Below are 18,597 nucleotides of genomic sequence, written 5' to 3' on the forward strand. Positions count from 1 at the left end.
AATGAAAGATCGAAAATTGCTTTTTGCACTCTATAGTCTTCACGTTGAATCTTTTTTGTTGCATCTTCAATGGTCATTGTGATCTTGCTATTCTTTGTAAGACTTTCTGAATAACAATATCCTTTATAAAAACTACATAATTGATATATTTCATAATCGATATGTTTAACTAAATATTTTAAATCATAATCTTGATTATTTAAATATAAACGTATTCTTGATAAAAAATAAACTTGCTTTTCTCCTTGGCTTAATTTATTAAACTCACTTGGGTTTATTAAGTTAATATTTGATGTGGGATTTGGAGTTGCATTTTGAACCTGTAAAAAATTTAATAAAAATGAGGAAAAAAATTAATAAAATATTTTTTAAAAAAAAAATTAAAAATTAAAAATAATTTCGTTTAACCATTTATACATTTTCACTATTACTGTTATCATTGTTTATATTGATGTTGTTTTTTAAATTTGCATTTCCAAAAACTTTATAAATATTTATGAATATAAAAATTAATAAAATAAATAGTTTCATTTTTTATATAAATATATATAGTTAATAAATAAAAAAGATATATAAAAAAAGATACAAATAATAATTATAATTATATACTAATTTTTTTATTTATCTCATTAGTGTCAGATCTTTTATATTTTTATTTTGAATTTTTTTTTTCTTTTTTAATATTCTTAATAATTTTATTTTTTTCCTTATATATAATTATTTCATACCATAAAATAATTATTAATTTTACTATTTATATATATTTTAATTAATATCTTCAAAAAATAGATTTTAACTATTATGGGGGTGGTTGTGTTACACAGTACAATAATAAAAAAATTGTATATGTGGGTGGATGGGTGCTCGTGTTTAAGGTGTGTATTTCTGGATATGGTTAATTTGGTTTTTAAAGATTTAATAGATGTAATGGTGGTGAAAAAGAGGAATATATATAGAATTTGAATTTAAAAAAAACGACATCAATTAGCTATTTCAGTTTTTTTTTTATGTATAAAAATATGAAAACATATGAGGTTTTTTAAAAAGGAAATAAATTAAATGAAATAATAAAAATAGAAAATAAATAAATTTCTATTAAATTTTATTTTTTTTAAATTAAACTAAAATAATGTTTTAAATAAATTTATAAAAATATGATTGAGGAATGGGATATTTTTATGATTTAATTGCTGGTGATGTATTTTGTTTGAATTGAATATTTTTATCATTGGTGTTTTTGCTTTGAGTTACAATATCAAGGAAATCGAGGAATTGACCTAAATAATCGGGTTTATCAGTTGGCATATTATTTGATTGTTTTGCTTTGTCGGCTTCAGCTTGTTTAGCTTTTTCGGCTTCGGCTTGTTTAGCTTTTTCGGCTTCAGCGGCTTGCTTTGCTTTTTCAGCTTCAGCGGCTTGTTTTGCTTTTTCAGCTTCAGCGGCTTGTTTTGCTTTTTCAGCAGCTTCGGCAGCTTGTTGTGCTTTTTCAGCGGCTTGTTTAGCTTTTTCAACTTCAGCAGCAAGTCTTGCTTTTTCGGCAGTTTCAGCAGCAAGTTTTGCTCTTAATTCTTCTTCAATCTTGTTTTTTAAAGAATCCCTAGCTTTTTGCTCTTGCTCTTGTTTGGCTTTTAATTCAGCAGCTTCCTTTTCTTTTTGTTCTTGCTCTTTTTTAGCTTTTAATTCAGCAGCTTCCTTTTCTTTTTTTTCTCTTTCTTGTTTTTCTTTTAATTCAGCAGCTTCCTTTTCTTTTTTCTTTAACTTTTCATCATGCTTTAATTTACGTTCAGCTTCTTTTTTTTCAGCCTCTTTTTTAGCAGCTTCTTTTGCTTCAGCTTCTAGTTTGGCTTTTTGAATTAGTTGTTGTGCTGCAGCTAATTGAGCATTGGCATTGTTTTGAATGTTTTGAATATCCATTGCTCCTTGTCCGTTTCCTGTTACACCATCAGCTGTAGTTGGACCAGATAATAAACTAAATTGAATAAATAACTTTTGTAATTTTTGGCTTGATTCAGGTGAGATTTTAAAAAAATCATTATTTGTATTTGAATTTAAACTCTCTTGAATTGCTTGATTGAGTTCATTTGCTTTGCTCTTCAAAAGAGTTTTAGCATATAACATGAATGCATCGGGTAATCTACCATTATATAACAAACAGTTTTCTGGATAGTAACTACATGCATAATTAATTACACTGATTAACTGATGTTGGTTTAAATTATATTGATTAGAATATTCTTTAATTTGATCAACTATACTGTTAACATCAAACTTTTTATTTTCCCTTTGCACCTATATTATTTTAAAAATTATTAATATTATAATCATGATAATTATTAATAAAAATATTAAAAAAAATTTTAAAAAAAAATTGTATTTACATTTTCTCCACTTGTAAAGCTTATTGCAATTAAAAAAACTGTTATTAAAAGTGAAATATTTTTTAGTAGCATTTTATAAATAAAATAGTATCTAGTAAACAAATCTAATATAATAACAATAAAAAAAAAATAGAAAATTTTTTTTTTTTAAATATTTTTTTTTTTTTTTACACAATAATTAAATTAAAAATCAACTTAAAATATATTTTATAGTATAAATATATATATTTATATTAATAATAATTAATAATTATACACTTTTATTTTATTATTATTATTTTTTTAATTAAATTAAATTTGTTTTGGAAAAATAAATCATCTTTTAATGTATTTATATGATCAATGTAATTTAATTTAAAATATTAAAAAAAAATAATGTGTGAAAGAGAGATATACATATAAAATTAAAAAAAAATTACGATTAATATGTGCATATTTATTCAATTTTTTAATAATTTTCATACACTCATACCAAAAATTATTTTTATATACCCATTAAGAACTATTGAGATAGAACACAAGGATAGACTTTTTATAGGCGTGTGTGTGAATGTATATATATATAAGTATGGAAATTATTTTAATTTCAAATATTTATAAATTCAATTAATTAAAAAAAATCATTAACTTTAAAAAACACAGTGTTGTGTGGGTGTTATCAGTGTGTGAGTTTTTTTAAAGGGGTGTGAATTTGGGTGGTTGTGTTTTTTGTGCAAATAAAGGTAAAAAAAATTAAAAATAAACTCAATGGGGGTAATAAATATTTAAAAATAATAATAAAAATAATGATAGTAAAAAAATTATAATTTATTTTAATAAATCATTGAATTTTTTAAAAAATATTTTTGTATATCTCGTATTATATAAAGATATATACTTTAAAAAATTTTAAAATAAACTGAAAAATATAATAGAACCTTTTAATTATTATTTTGAAAATTTTTTAATGAAAATATTAAGAATATTAATATAATGCAATAGCAGGAATAAATACATATTGAAAAATATAAAGAAAGTTTCTTTATTAATAAATATTGGTTTTTACTTTATTTATGATATAATAAAAACAATGAATTTTGTTGTTTAAAATTAAAATTATAATAATTTGGGTAGTGAAATACCTGTTAATTGAATACCGCCTTTGGGTGCTGGGAGGTTTTCGGCAATGTCTCTGTAACATTGGGCCTCTAAAAGAATACCAGCAGAGTCAATGATAAAACTAATTGCACTACCAATGAATGGAATTTTACAGACAAAAAGACTATTGCATAAAAGTTTTACCAACTGTTCAAATTTGATGACATCAAACCCATTCTCTGATAAATAATCTCTGACTTTATCTAAAAAGAATCCTAAAACTCTATCATTTTCTAAAAGTTGAAGTTGTGTATAGTGCTTTCCTTTTGTAATGTTGTATATGATTTGTCTATCCCTATCTAAAGATATATTAAAACTATTTAATAATACTTGATAGTCATTATTATCAAAAATTGGTAGTAGTTCATTTTCTTTGAATAAATCGTCTTGAACAAAATTATTTTCATCCCTAAATTCCTAAACAATATGAAAAATTAATACTAAATATTAATTATTTTATTTTCAAATAAAATTTATATAAATTACCATTCCATAGGTTATTAAAATTATTTGAAGAATTAAAAAAACTATAAATATTGTTGTTTTCATGATTGCTGTTATTGTAGCTGTTGTACTTTATTTTTAAAAAAGATAAAATTTCTTTAAAAAAAAATAAATATATTTTTAATTTGAATTATTTTATAAAAAAAAAAAACATTAATAAATAAATAATAAATATATTCTTTATATTATATTTTATAATTAAAATAATTACCAAATTAATACCACGTGACTAATAAGGGATTTTTAATGATTCTGAAATTTAAAAATTACAAAAGAAAAAACAAATCTACCCCCCCTAATTTCATTTTCATTTCCTATTTATTATATATTCAATCTATAACATTAATATATGGTGTCTAATAATACTACCTATTGCTATTTTAATATAATTATTTTATAAAGTTTTTTTTTTTTTTTTTTTTTTTTTTTTTTTAGTTTTATTTTATTTATTTTTTAATAGAAAATAGTTTGTTTTGTATAGTGTCTTTCTACGTTTCTAAATGATTCGTCTTTTCCTTTGGTCCAAAGATAATAATCTAATTCGAGTGAGTTTTTAATAAAATTATCTGGTCTGGTTTTGGACATTTCAACAATTTCGATTGAAGCTTGAATTGCTTGGACTCTAAGTTCAACTTCATCATTACCAGGTAAAAGTTCACCACCATTATCTAACTTTTCTTCTAATTCTTTTGAAAGTTTTAAAATACCAAACTGTGCAATGGTAACAATAAAAAATTGGTTAATAAACAAAATAAGTTATAAAATAATTTGTCTAAAATAATAATAAAAATAATTACCTTTCTTAAAACAGCTGGTAAAACATTATCGGTAAATACAGTAATTTGGTCAATATCGGTAAAGTTAAAACGTGCAGATTCGCTATCTTTGAAACGACGGTTAAGATCAGCAGCCAATAATTGAGCTTTTTTAAAGATGAAAACATTATGGTCTTTGTATTTAACTTGGTCATTGAAGGCTGGGATTTTGGTTACCAATTCTTTGACAAAGTTTGAAGCTAAACAGCCACCTTTTTGAGCAGTTTTAACTGGATCAGTTATTTTCCAAACAAAATCAGCAAAACTATCAAAACCTAATTCCAACATTACTTCAGAGCTTTCTTTTAAAACTTGTTGAATTTTAAGTGCTAATGGTTTTAATGGAGTATCACGACAGGTATAAATTCCTGGTTGCATTTCGTACTCTTCAATTATTGGGATACTAAAGAATGATGATATTTCGTTCAATGATAATTTATTTAAGAAATTGGCTGATAAATTACCACTTTGGGAAAGATACATTCCAAATAAACCATAACATATAGTTTCATATGCTCCTCTTTTTGATGCCTCGTGTAACTCTTTTCTAAATCCACTGCCAAAATTAATTAAATCTAAAATAAACCAAAAATTAACTTCATGTTTAGGAGTTGAAAAATTTAATGGGAATATAACAGTTGATGATTTTGAATCATATTCGTCTTTAAAAAAAAAAAAAAAAAATTCAAAATATTAGTATTAATAATAATGAAAACAATAGTTTATTATTAATCAACACTATAAATACCTTTTTTTAAATTTGTTAAAAATTCATTTATTGCAATTGGATCAATTTTGACATTATCTGCATGTTCGCTGACCCATTTGGCAGATTCACGGACTTGTTGAAGTGGATTATCTGATACCATTTTGTTTGTTTGTTTGTTTATTGATTTATTTGCTTAATTATTTGTAATTAAAAAGTTTGAACTTTTTTTTTTTTTCATATTTCAAATTTATAAAAAAAAATAAAATTTTTTTAAATTAAAAAAAAAAAAAAAATTGGACAAAATGAGAAAAAGTAAAGATTAATGATTAATTGGTTGCAACCATTTCGTATTTTAAACATAAAGTTACGAGTTTTTTAAATCCATTGCTTATTTTAATTAATCTGATCAATTAAAGAAATTATATATAAATAAAAAAAATAATCATTAATATAAAAAAAAAAAAATTAAAAAAATTAAAAATTAAATAAAAAAAATATTTTTTTTTGAAATTTTTTTAAAAATTTTTTTTTTTTTTTTTTAATATATTTTTTATTTTTTTTTTTCATATTAAAAACAACCACACAAACGAATAAGCGATAGCTATATACATACACCACACATAAAAGATATTTAAATAGAGTAAAGATAAAATTGCTTGTATTTTTAAAAAAGACAATATAAATTAAATAGATATTATTTTACATTACAACTATCATTTAATAAATAAATAAAAAAAAAAAAAAAAAAACTTTTATATATTCTCAATTGTATAATAATAATACTGATACACATAAAAACTATACCAATATAATAGTAGTAGTAATAATAACAATTAGAAATGGAAAATAATGGAAATAATCAAAAGCCACAATCATTGGTTATTGGTTTAAATAAAAATAATAGTACAAATATATCTGATAATGAAAATAAAAACAATAATGCATCAAATAATGCTACCACAACATTTAAATCAGCAGTTCCCTCACAAAGGCCACGTACAACATCACCACTAGGTTCAAAAACTGTTACATTTCAAAATAACACAAATAATATAAATAATACAAATAATATAGATAATGAGCCACCACCACAACAAACAACAAATATTGATAGTAATAAAGATAATCCAAATCAAATGGAAAATAACAAAGAAGAACCAAATATAAATAGTTTAAATAATAGTAATAATAATGTTAATGTTAATGTTAATAATAATAATAATAATAATAATGTTAATGTTAATAATAATAATGTAAATAATATAGTGTATAATATTCAAAAACAAAGTTTTAATAAATTAAATGGTAGTGGATCATTAGAGATTTTCCAATTTGACGAAGAGTGCGAAGACGAAATTAATGAAGAGTATCAACAACAGCAACAACAACAACAGCAACAACAATATCAAACAGGATCTGCAGCAGAAGAACCAAAGTATGTGGAAGATGATGATCAAGATGACGAGGATGACCAAATAATTACTGTCGAAGGTGGAAATAGATCAAGAAGTAACGGTCTTATGCAAGAAATGATTTTGGGTACCAGTTTACCGGTCTGTATCCCATCCCGTGTATCTCAAAGTTTAAATACATTTACTCAACAACAACAGTCTGGTGTTGTTTTCCCCACAAACACAACCAACACTGTTAATACCAGCAGTAGTAGCACCAATCACCATAATATCTCGCATAGCTCTACCTATAATGAAAAGAAGAAATATGTCACACCAAGAGAAAGCTGGGTTGATATTTTAAAAGAAAAAGAAGAAATGGAGTCATCATTCGAAATTTCTCAATCATTAAAAAAGAAAAATTCTAGATATTATATATAGTTTCTGAATATTCATAATTAAAATAAAATTACAAATAAAATTACAAATAAAAAAAAATAAAAAATAAAAAAACAATAATAATAATAATATTAACTATAATCAATTTTAAAAACAATCTTTATATATATATATTTTATTTATAAAAAAACCATTCAATTTCTTTGCTTAGAAAATAAAGAACGAGAATTAACTCGATCCTTTGTTTTGAAGAGTAAAAAATAATTTTTAAAATAAAAATTAATTTGCATATGTATTAATTTTCAAAACTCCTCCCCAATTTTTAAGAATTATTTTTTTTTTCCTTCGGGTCCATCAAATTATAAAAACAAAATAACTGTATATAAAGAATTTTTTCCAATATTTTTGAATAGAAAGAAAAATTATTTTTATCTTTATTTTATAGAAATAGTTTCTTTAAAACTAAATTTTTTTTATTTTTTTTTTTAAAATCCAAAAAACAATTTTTCTTAATCCAAGATTTGTTTATTAGAATAAAATAAAAATAAATAAATAAATAAATAAAATAAAAAAAACTATTTACATTTTATTTTATTAGACATTTTGGTCAACTGAATCAGATTCGACAGTTTCGCTAGCTCCGTTTTGTTGTATATTTTCATTCATTTCTATTTCAATGTTGTTATTATTATTTTCGTTATTATCATCATCACTAGTGGTGTTGTTGTTGTTGTTGTTTCTGGTATTGATAAAAACCATTGGTTCGGTTTCATTTTCAGTGGTTACATTACTATTTTCATTACTGCTATTATCATTATTACTACTATTACTTGAGTGGTCATGGTGATTAATGATCTCATCATTACTACTATTTAAATTATCGTTATTGTTGTGTTGGTTGTGAAAACTATTGTCTAAATTATTGGTTGGTGGGGTAGATGGAGTGAAGCTGGAGGAGAAATTTGGTTCTTTAATTTCCTTAGAGAATCTTGAATCTCTTGGTGAGTTTCTGGGGGAGGCATTGGGTGAGGAGTTGTGTTGTTTATAATATGAAACTGATTCTGATCTTGTTTTAGTGATGTTTGATTTCTTTTTACTTTTTTCACTATCTGAATTATTACCATTGAATACTTCTTTAGGCTTCATAATGTATAATAATTCAATTGTTAATATTGCTTCAATACCGTGCACAACTGAAACATTAGTTAACATACCACGAGGTGAATTGTAAAAACCTAAAAAAAAGAATAAAATTGGGGGCAAGATGGAAATGAATAAACTAACAGATACACAAATTGTAATAATGGTAAGCTATATAAAAAATAAATTTTTATTAATATTTATTTTAAAAATTAAAATAAATGATGAACACTTACTCTTTTAACAGTAGCTGATTTTTCTTTTTCTGAAGTTGGTAGCAATCTTATTTTTTTAATTAATAATGAACCATAGATTGAAAAACAAATAAGGGTTGAAAAACATGCTACACCAACCCAAGCATTGTAGGCATTATTATAAACACTTCCTTTATCTTTACCAATTGCACCGAGTATGATACGAATGATTTCAAAGATAAACCAAATTATATTTATAAATATAAAGATTGGAATAGCCTTTAATAAGGTTCTTTTTTGAATGGGACCGTCGATTCCCTTTGGTTTTAATTTATATGATATTACACTATATGTATAACACCAATAAATTAACAATATAATATATGCAGTAAATACAAAATATATTGGAAAATTATATAAAATTTCGCTAGTTGCTCTTGAAACATAATTACGGTATCCCCATGGATCGGTAATAAAATAAATAATTCTTACTGTAAATGTAAAGGTAAATGTTAATAATAGATATTGATAGTTTAAAATTTTATAAAAATACATACATAATTCAAATATTAAAACCACAATATGATTCATAAATTTCAATCTATATACTAATTTTCCAGATTTCCAGAAAAAAAATGATTTATATGCTTGAAAAATGGTGATTCCCGCTAAAACTACAAAAATTGCTAAAAATATAAATCTAAATGCTTTATAGGAACCGCCCAAAGAAACTTCGTAATGGGTTTCGCATTCACCGCCCGTATATAAACCGATACATTTGCACAATCCATTTGTACATGTCCCATGACCACTACAATCACTGCTTGTTCCATTACAATTTACAAAATTTAAATTAATATTATCCGTATCATTAATTGTCTCTAATAAATTATACATTATTTAATATTGGTTTTTTATTAAAACTACAATTTTTAATTAAAAAATATAAATCTATATTGATTATAATTTGTTATTGTTTTTTTAATAATTATTTATTTTTATTCTCTAAAATTAAAAAATATTATTTTTTTAATTTAAAAAAAAAAAAAATGAATATATTAGAACTTTAATATTATTATTTTAAATTAATTTAAAATATTATATTGCAAAAGCTAATTGTGGGGAAAATATATAATGTATATCTTTGTTTTGCGTAGTGTAAAATTGATATTGTTATTTATTATACAAAGTAAAGATTTATTTTTTTTTTTTTTTCTTTAAATATTTTTTTATTATTATTTTTTATTATTTTATTTATTTTTTATATTAAATTAATTTACCTTATTGTTATTATAATTATAGAAGACACACATAAAAATGATAGTGATAATTTCAAATTTCAAAATTAATATAATTTGAAATAAAAAAAAAACAAAAAAAAAAAAAAAATAAAAAAAATTAACATATATATCCAAAAAAAGTTTTATGTTGTTATTGTCCATAGATATTATGTCTCCCCTATACATTTTATTTTATTAATATATTTATATGCATATATATTAATATAGTTTTTGAATCAAACATATGAAACATGCACAAAAAAAATTTAACCCAACCACTAAAATAAAATCAATAACCCCCACATAGATATTTTTTATTTATTTTGAATATAAATACAAAAAACACACATATACACACAGACAGTACTAACATACAGTTGAGAACAAAATCAAATATTATTTATATTTACCTATTTATAATCTCATTTAAAAAATGAATTGAAAAAATAATAAAATTCATAATAAAAATAAAAAAATGGTAAAAAAATAAAAAGAAAAAAAAAAAAAATAAAAACAATATCATTTTGTCAACTTTAAATGATATATATTTTTTATACGAAATAAAAACACATTAAGCAGTTGGGTGTGTTTTGTGTGTATGTGATGTGTGTTTTTTTTTGATATGCTTATATTTTTTTATTCAGTTGTGTGTGATTGTGGTGGGTTTATTTTTAGAATTTCATAAGAAAAAAAAAAAAATATAACTTGCTATTAAAAAAAAACCACAAAAATATTTGTAATTAAACTAAATCTTCAAGAATCTAACTACAATAACAAAAAAATAAAAAAAAAAAAAAAAATATTTTTATTGGGAATTTTACGATCAAAATCTATTTTTAAAACAATATTGTTCAACTCTATTATTTTATTTTTTAATTGTAATTTGGGGGTGTTTAATGATTTTGATTGTATTTTTATTAGAATCAAACTTTTTAAAATAAAACTAAATTAATAAATCTTGAGATTATTTGAAAATAAAATGGTTTGGTTTCTATTTTCAACTTTAATACTTTATTAATTATTTTTTTATTTTTAATTTAAATTTAAATTTTATTTTAAATTTAATCTATTAAAATTTTAATAAGAATAATTAATAGAGTATTAAAGTTGAAAATTGAAACCAATCAAAATCAAAATCAAAACTATAATTATATAAAAAAAAAAAATAAAAAAAAAAAACTAATAAATAATGAAGTAATTTTTATTTTATTTTATTCAAAAACTATTATTATTATTATTATTCTAAATATTTAATATATTATAGAATCTTTATTAAAGGTTACATTTCAAATACTCAAACAATAAAGAAAAAAAAATATATTTGTTTTAATTTTAAATCATTATACAAGCTTATATAAATAACAAGAAAGATCTTGAAAAAATATCATTATTATTAGATTGAATTTTAATTTTAATATAAATTATTTAAAAATTCTTCAGTAATTATTATTTCTTTATTTTTAAAAAAAATCTTTTTTAAATACAAAGGGTGATGAAAAATGAAAAGATTAAACAGTTCAAATTATCTTTTTTATTTTTTTATTTTTATTTTTATTTTTTTTTATTTTTTATAAACTTCCTTAAAAAAAAAAAAAAAAAAAAATTAATTAATAAGAAAAATTTGCTGATAAATATTTTTTGATACTTTTGAAAAAAATAAAAAATAAAAAAAAAAAATAAAAAAAAATATTTTTTTTTTATTTTATTAAATTTTTTTTCATAATAAGTTTAATTTACTCAATACATAAATAATAATATTCTCTTTATTTACTTTATTATTAATTGTTTTATAAAAAAAGAAAAAAATAAAATAAAAAATAAAAAAAAAAAAAAAGTAAATATCTTTTCAGTACATCAAAAAATAAAAAATAAAAAATACACATCCCAAAAAAATGTTTAAAAATGAAAGACCCGTGGATATAGGTATTCTGGCAATGGATATGTATTTCCCCAAAAACTATGTAAACCAAACTGATTTGGGTAAGCTATTAACATTATGGTGATAATAATAATAATAATAATAATAGCAAGTTTTTAATAATATTACTTTTATTTCTATAGAAATTTATGATAAAGTTTCAAAAGGAAAATATACAATCGGACTTGGACAAAATAATATGGCATTTTCAGGTGATAGAGAAGATATAGTATCAATGGCAATGACATCAGTTAAAATGTTAATGGAGAAATATAAGATTGATTACAATATGATTGGTAGATTAGAGGTTGGAACAGAGACTATCATTGACAAATCGAAATCAGTTAAATCAGCATTAATGCAACTATTTCAGGATAATGGCAACAACACATCCATTGAAGGTGTAGACACAATGAATGCATGCTATGGTGGAACCAATGCGCTTTTTAATAGCGTTCAATGGATAGAGTCATCCTTTTGGGACGGCAGGTATGCATTGGTGGTGTGTGGTGATATAGCAGTATATTCAGTAGGACCTGCTAGACCTACAGGTGGTGCAGGTGTAGTATCAATGCTAATTGGACCAAATGCACCATTAGTTATGGAAACATCATTACGTGGAACTCATATGGAAAATGTACATGACTTTTATAAACCAGATTTAACAAGCGAATATCCCTATGTAGATGGCAAATTATCAATTGAATGCTATCTCAGAGCCTTAGATAAGTGTTATGAGCAATTTAAGAAACGTTATGAACAATTAAATCCAAATAGAAAGTTCTCAATCGACCACTATGACTATTTTTGTTTCCATTCCCCATATAATAGATTGGTCCAAAAATCATATGCCAGATTAAAATACAACGAGTTTTTAAATGACCCAGATAATCAAAGATATAAAGACTTTCTTCCATTCAAAAATTTATCGACAGGAAAAGACTCTTATATCAATCCAAAACTTGACCAAACTTCATTAAAACTATCTCAAGACGATTTTAAAAAAAAAGTTGACCCCTCAACACTCTTATCAAAAGAACTGGGTAATAGTTATTGTGGTTCTGTATACAGTGGTATTTTATCATTATTATCAAATGTTAATAATTTAGTAAGTATAATTTTTAATTTTTTAATAGTGCGCAGTAATTATTTACTAATTGCAATATTCACTATTATATAGCAAGATAAAAGAATTTTAGTGTTTTCATATGGATCAGGTTTAGCATCATCATTTTTTTCATTTAGAGGCAACAGTAGTAATAATATAAATAAACAATTCCCATCAACACGAAACATTGGAGAAATTGCAAATATAAAAGAACGTTTACAAAATAGAACAAAAATAAACCCTGACGAATTTTCAAGAATTTTAGCAACCAGAGAGAAAAGTCACCTCTCTATTATTAAAGGTGCTCATACACCAATAGATACATTAGATAATATTTCAAATGGCACTTTTTACTTGGAAAAAGTCGATGATAAATTAATTAGACACTATAAACTAAAACCAATTTTAAATTCAAACTTGTAATTTAATACACCATCTGCATAACAGAACAAAATATTTATAGAAGTAACAATACACAAAATAATATATAATAAAACTACACATAATAATATTAAATTAATAAATTTAATTTTATTTTTTTCATTTAAAAAATTATTTATAAAACTATTTTTGTATTTATTAAGATTAGAGTTAGAAAAAAAAAAAAAAGGATTTTGTTTTTTTGTATTTTTTTTTTATATTTTTTATTTTTATTCTTTTTTACAGTTTATTTTAAAAAAAAAAAAAAAGTTTTTTATTTATTATTGTTATTATTATTATTTGTAATGAATTGTTCACCATTCAAAACCCAATTGGATCTACTTCTTTTTGCTTGTGTATATTGTTTTTATTACTATTACTGTCACTTTCATCCTCGTTTAAAACATCACTTGAACAACTGTGGCTACCATCAAAGTCTGAATCTGAATATTCAGATGAGGAAAAGTTTAAATCGGAACTATGTACATCTGAAGACTCTTCATTTTGTGATTGATTGGAATCTTCTGAAAACTCTTCTCCACTGCTACTATTGTGCTCTTTATTTATCTTTTTATCATGATTTTTATTATCATTGCCATTACTGCTATTAGCACAACTCCCTCCACCTATTATTTTACTGTTTTTGCTAATATTATTATCATCCTTTACTATTTGAACCTCATCATCGCTACTAATACTTATTACATTATTATCTTCTTCCTTTTTTTCTGAGCTATTACTGCCACTATCTTTATTGCTATTATTATTATTGTTTTTATTATTGTTGATATTGCTTTTTAATTGTTTATTATTTATAAATATTTCTGAATTTGGTGGAGTTTTAACTAGAAGATAATCAATTGAAGATAATTCAGGTAATAAACCAGACTCTTCTAATTGACGTGCATATTTTACAACATTGGCTCTTTGTCTCGCAAATTGTTCAACTGAACGCTCTTCAATAATCCTTGAAAACAAAGTTGGGAATTCTGAGCGGGTATATTGCTCTTTGACCATATCTTGAGATAAAAGCTTCAAGAAACTTGATGAGAAAATACCTCTTATAAAGACAATATTAAAACTATTTTTTCCGACATCATTTTCAGTGTCATGGGGATCGATTAAAGTTAAACTGCAGCCAATAGCTTTAGACTCTTCTTTTCTGAAATAATAACCACCATGCTCCAAACTGATACCATAAAGTTGATAATTGAATACAAGTCCATAGAGCTCAAAGAATTCGACCAACATTAATCCATAGTCTGTGGCATCTCCTGCATGTTTGTATTCTTTTCTTGCTTTGCTGTGTGGTGATAATTTATGATTTTGTGGAACATGTCTAAGCTGAATATAACTAACTACCATTAAAGCCAATGCATATGACCCAATGCCGCCAGTATATGTTTCGTTTACGTGGTTTTGTTGTAAAAAGAATTTTAAAACCAATAATAAAACCCTCATTGATTTATATTGCTAAAGTAAATAAAAAAAAAAAAAAAAAGAATTAATATTAATTATAATTATTATTATTAAAATAAATGTATATTTAATTTAATAGACTTACTTTTAAAAAACTTTTTACAACTTGAGTGTTTTCAATACCACTTGGTGTATCAAAACAAATATCGATATTATATTGTGTATGAACTGATGTCATTTTTATAATTGGAATTTTGGCACCAGAAATTAAACGTACATTGTAGAAAGAGCTTTGATGATTTTTGATTAATATTGAATGAAAATCACGAATTGGATTTTGGAATGAATATCTATCAATACCTTCGTTAATATCAGAGATTTGAATATCGATATCGCTGCTTGGTATGAATAAATTGGATGAAAATGAACCAAATATCACAACCTTTGCTTTTGGCCAGTTTTCTTTTACAATAGTTTCGATTTCTTTGATTATCTTTTGTCTAACACGGATTTCATATTCGTTTGGTTCTAACCATTGGCAAAAGAGTTCAATCTCTTTATTTAGTGTTATATTTTGTAAATCTCTGCCACTATAATTATGACCTTGTAACCATAATGGTACGTGCTTCCTATTTTTTTCGTTTCTACCCCTATTATTATTATTATTGTTGTTGTTGTTGTGGTATTTGTTTTTTGAAAAATTAAATGCCCGCACTCCTTATATGAAAAATTACTATTATTATGGTTGCTATATGAATTATTATGTAAAGTATTATTATTATTATTACTATGTATAGGTATAAAGGATCTAGTAGTTTCCATTTGATTAGGTATTATTGAATTATTAAATGCTGGTTTTTTATCATTTAAACTTAATGGTACAAAATTTTGTTCACTCGATATGGTTGATTCCCTTGACATTTTAAGTGATTCATGTAAACTAATTGGTTGTGGCTGTGGTTGTGGTTGTTGCTCTTGATTATTTATTATTGGTGCAGTAGCTGTAGGTTGTGAATGAGGTGACTCCATTGGTTGTTCTGAATTCTCTTCCTTTTGGTGGTTTTTGGTAGTAATGATTTCTTCTTTTTTTATTTGTTGGTCAAAATCTGTTGATATTTTTTGATGTGTAGTTTTTGGTTTGTTGGTTAAAACTTCAATTGGTGTGTTACTATTTGGTGAATTTGGTTTTTGATATTTCTTTGGATAAGATGGTGATTTAGAGTATGAACTACTACTACTACTACTACTATTGCTATTACTTTCTTTATCCCTAGTGTTGTAATGGTTACTATTTATTGGTAAAGGGGTAGAAGATGTTGATATTGAAGATGTTGTAGTAGATGATTTATTTGAAGATGATGATTTTCTATCTCGTGATTGTTTATTTTTCTTCTTTTTACTTTTACTATGATTTTTACTGGTATCTTTATCTTTGCTATCTTGTGATGGTAAAATTGGTTGATTAGAATTATTATTATCTTGTGTTAGCTGTGGTTGAGATGATTGTATATTTTTTTGTTGTTGTTGCTGTTGTTGTTGTTGTTGTTGATTTAAGGTAATATCAGTTGGTATGTTACCAACGAGACCCGAATTTGGTGGTGATGAGGATGGTGATGAGGATGGTGAGGTAGAAGCACTATTTTGACGAGGCTTTTTTCTTTTTAACATGGTATTTAATTGGGAAACTGGTTCAGATATAGTTGACACTATTTTTAAACTATCGTTATTGCAACTATTATAAATATTGCAATCACTAATCCTACTACTATTTGTATTATTATTCGTTATAATTATTGTTGATGTGATATTATCTTTAACTACCCTGTCTTTGCTTCTATTAAAGTAATAAAAATATGAAACAAATATAATTGACAGATTGAAGGTTGAAAATAATATAAAAAATGTTATAATTAGTATCTCAATCTTTTGGGTTATTATTTTTAATAATTTTTTAAAAAAAAAAATTTTAATTTTTTTAATTTTTTTTTTTTTTTTTGTTTTTTTTTTTTGAAAATTATTTAGTTTTCCTGGTGATTGCTATGGGTGTAAAGATGTGAGTGCGAAAAATATGGTGAATTTTATATAAATAATGTATAAATAAACTTTATTTTTCTTTTTTTAAAATTGTACATAAAAATATTATATAATTTAAAATTATGTTTAAATTTTTTTTTTTTTTATTTTATTTTTTTTTTTTATAAAATTCTAATAAAACAAAATTTATGATAAATAAAAAAAAACAATTAAATAAAAAAAATATTTTTGAAAAAAAAAAAAAAAACTATAATTTGATTTTGATAAAAACACAATGAAAATAAATTGGAAAATTAATTTTAAACTATAATATAGTATTAGTTAAACATAAATAATATATTTATATATTTCTTGATACTGTATTATTATGTTTACTATACTATATTATGCAATATAATATAAGTACCAATTATATTAAATTGAAACAGCAACAAAATTATATTATGGTTGTTTTTATTTAAATTTTTAATTTAATTTTAATTTAAAAAATAAAATAAAAAATTTTATCTCTAATACTTTTTGATATATTAAAAAAAAAAAATAATAAAAAAAAAAAAATAAATAGGACAACTAAGTGGCTGGTGTAATTATTATTATTTTTTAATTTAATTAAATTGAGTGATATTATTTTATAAAAAAAAATATTATTTTTATAAAAAAATAAAATATTATAAAAATTTTATTATTATTATTATTATTATTATTATTATTATTATTATTATTATTATTATTATTATTATTATTATTATTATTATTATTATTATTAATATACTAGAGGAAGGGTTGTTTAATTTAATAATTTAAAAATTATGTATGTATAAAAAGAACAATAATAAGAGAAACAGAAGAAGAAGAAATATTTAAGTGTATATTATTACTTTTGTGTGGTGTATGTGTTTTAAATTATTTTATAATACTGTTGGTTGTTTTAAATTAAAACGAGATATTTTAAAATTGTATTTATATACATATGTATATAAATATAGAGATTTAATAATTAATTGGTATTATATTAAATTATTTGAATATGAAAAAAATTAAAATAGGGATTAAAAATAAATAATACCAAATAAAAAAAAAATTAAAAAATTTAAAAAAAAAGGGTAGAATGCAATATTATAAAGAAATTATAAAATATATAAAATGTGAATGTGGTGAATGATTTCTATGTGGTACAACTGCTATTTCTATATAAAAAGAAACATAATTATATAACTTTATTATATTATCTCTGATTTAATTTAGAATGTGATATTTTTTCTTAATATAATTTATTATTAATTTGGATAAAAATACAAAAAAATAAATAAATAAATTAAAAAAAAAAATTTAAAATTTTAATTTGAATATAAAAAATATTAATAAGGAGAGAGAAAGTAATAATGTAATTTCTTTATACTCTGTCCTGTGTGCACCAACATACAACAGTGTGTGTATTAAAGTACGAATAGAATGTGTATTTATGTGTGGATTAATTAAAATGGCTCTACTTTGGGGAATAATGATGTGTGATTATTGATGTATATAGAACGGTATTTAATATGAAAAAATATTTATTTTAAATTAAATTATTAAAATAAACATTATAACTGCAACTTTATTGTTAATTAAAACACATACACCCACTTTTTAATTTATTAAAATTTAAAATAACAATAATAGAAAAATATTATAAAAAAATAAAAAATTCTATATAACAATACAATGATTATTATTACTGAATTATACTATTATAAGGAAAATTAATATAA

The 18,597-nt window shown here is 22.5% G+C and overlaps 7 protein-coding genes across 7 annotated transcripts; 2 read left to right on the forward strand and 5 right to left on the reverse strand.

Annotated features, from left to right (window-relative positions):
• Positions 1-29: 29 nt before the first annotated feature.
• DICPUDRAFT_84613 (uncharacterized protein) lies at positions 30-531 on the reverse strand (the record flags this gene model as incomplete). The annotated part of the gene is made up of 2 exons (XM_003294070.1): positions 30-320; positions 418-531. Coding segments are annotated over 2 exons (405 nt in total), but the record flags the coding sequence as incomplete, so codon positions are not given.
• Positions 532-1,057: 526 nt separating this feature from the next.
• Positions 1,058-2,691, reverse strand: DICPUDRAFT_99860 (uncharacterized protein). The gene is made up of 2 exons (XM_003294071.1): positions 2,379-2,691; positions 1,058-2,289 (listed from the first exon to the last, which is right to left on the reverse strand). Exons 1-2 carry the CDS (start codon positions 2,448-2,450, stop codon positions 1,177-1,179), a joined length of 1,185 nt encoding a protein of 394 aa, XP_003294119.1. The 5' UTR covers positions 2,451-2,691; the 3' UTR covers positions 1,058-1,176.
• A 679-nt stretch (positions 2,692-3,370) lies between these two features.
• Positions 3,371-5,703, reverse strand: DICPUDRAFT_51328 (uncharacterized protein; the record flags this gene model as incomplete). Its single annotated transcript, XM_003294072.1, has 4 exons — positions 3,371-3,932; positions 4,512-4,730; positions 4,817-5,496; positions 5,583-5,703. 4 exons carry the CDS (start codon positions 5,701-5,703, stop codon positions 3,474-3,476), a joined length of 1,479 nt encoding a protein of 492 aa, XP_003294120.1. The 3' UTR covers positions 3,371-3,473.
• A 679-nt stretch (positions 5,704-6,382) lies between these two features.
• Positions 6,383-7,375, forward strand: DICPUDRAFT_159069 (uncharacterized protein; the record flags this gene model as incomplete). Its single annotated transcript, XM_003294068.1, has 1 exon — positions 6,383-7,375. One exon carries the CDS (start codon positions 6,383-6,385, stop codon positions 7,373-7,375), a length of 993 nt encoding a protein of 330 aa, XP_003294116.1.
• A 552-nt stretch (positions 7,376-7,927) lies between these two features.
• On the reverse strand, positions 7,928-9,564 carry DICPUDRAFT_84618 (uncharacterized protein; the record flags this gene model as incomplete). The annotated part of the gene is made up of 3 exons (XM_003294073.1): positions 7,928-8,644; positions 8,710-9,158; positions 9,225-9,564. 3 exons carry the CDS (start codon positions 9,562-9,564, stop codon positions 7,928-7,930), a joined length of 1,506 nt encoding a protein of 501 aa, XP_003294121.1.
• A 2,275-nt stretch (positions 9,565-11,839) lies between these two features.
• DICPUDRAFT_159071 (uncharacterized protein) lies at positions 11,840-13,396 on the forward strand (the record flags this gene model as incomplete). Its single annotated transcript, XM_003294069.1, has 3 exons — positions 11,840-11,927; positions 12,009-12,973; positions 13,046-13,396. 3 exons carry the CDS (start codon positions 11,840-11,842, stop codon positions 13,394-13,396), a joined length of 1,404 nt encoding a protein of 467 aa, XP_003294117.1.
• Positions 13,397-13,714: 318 nt separating this feature from the next.
• On the reverse strand, positions 13,715-16,462 carry DICPUDRAFT_159072 (uncharacterized protein; the record flags this gene model as incomplete). Its single annotated transcript, XM_003294074.1, has 3 exons — positions 13,715-14,866; positions 14,958-15,367; positions 15,547-16,462. Coding segments are annotated over 3 exons (2,478 nt in total), but the record flags the coding sequence as incomplete, so codon positions are not given.
• Between the last annotated feature and the right edge of the window lie 2,135 nt (positions 16,463-18,597).

Source organism: Dictyostelium purpureum (genome assembly GCF_000190715.1).
Source record: "Dictyostelium purpureum unplaced genomic scaffold DICPUscaffold_507, whole genome shotgun sequence".
Taxonomy (NCBI): domain Eukaryota; phylum Evosea; class Eumycetozoa; order Dictyosteliales; family Dictyosteliaceae; genus Dictyostelium; species Dictyostelium purpureum.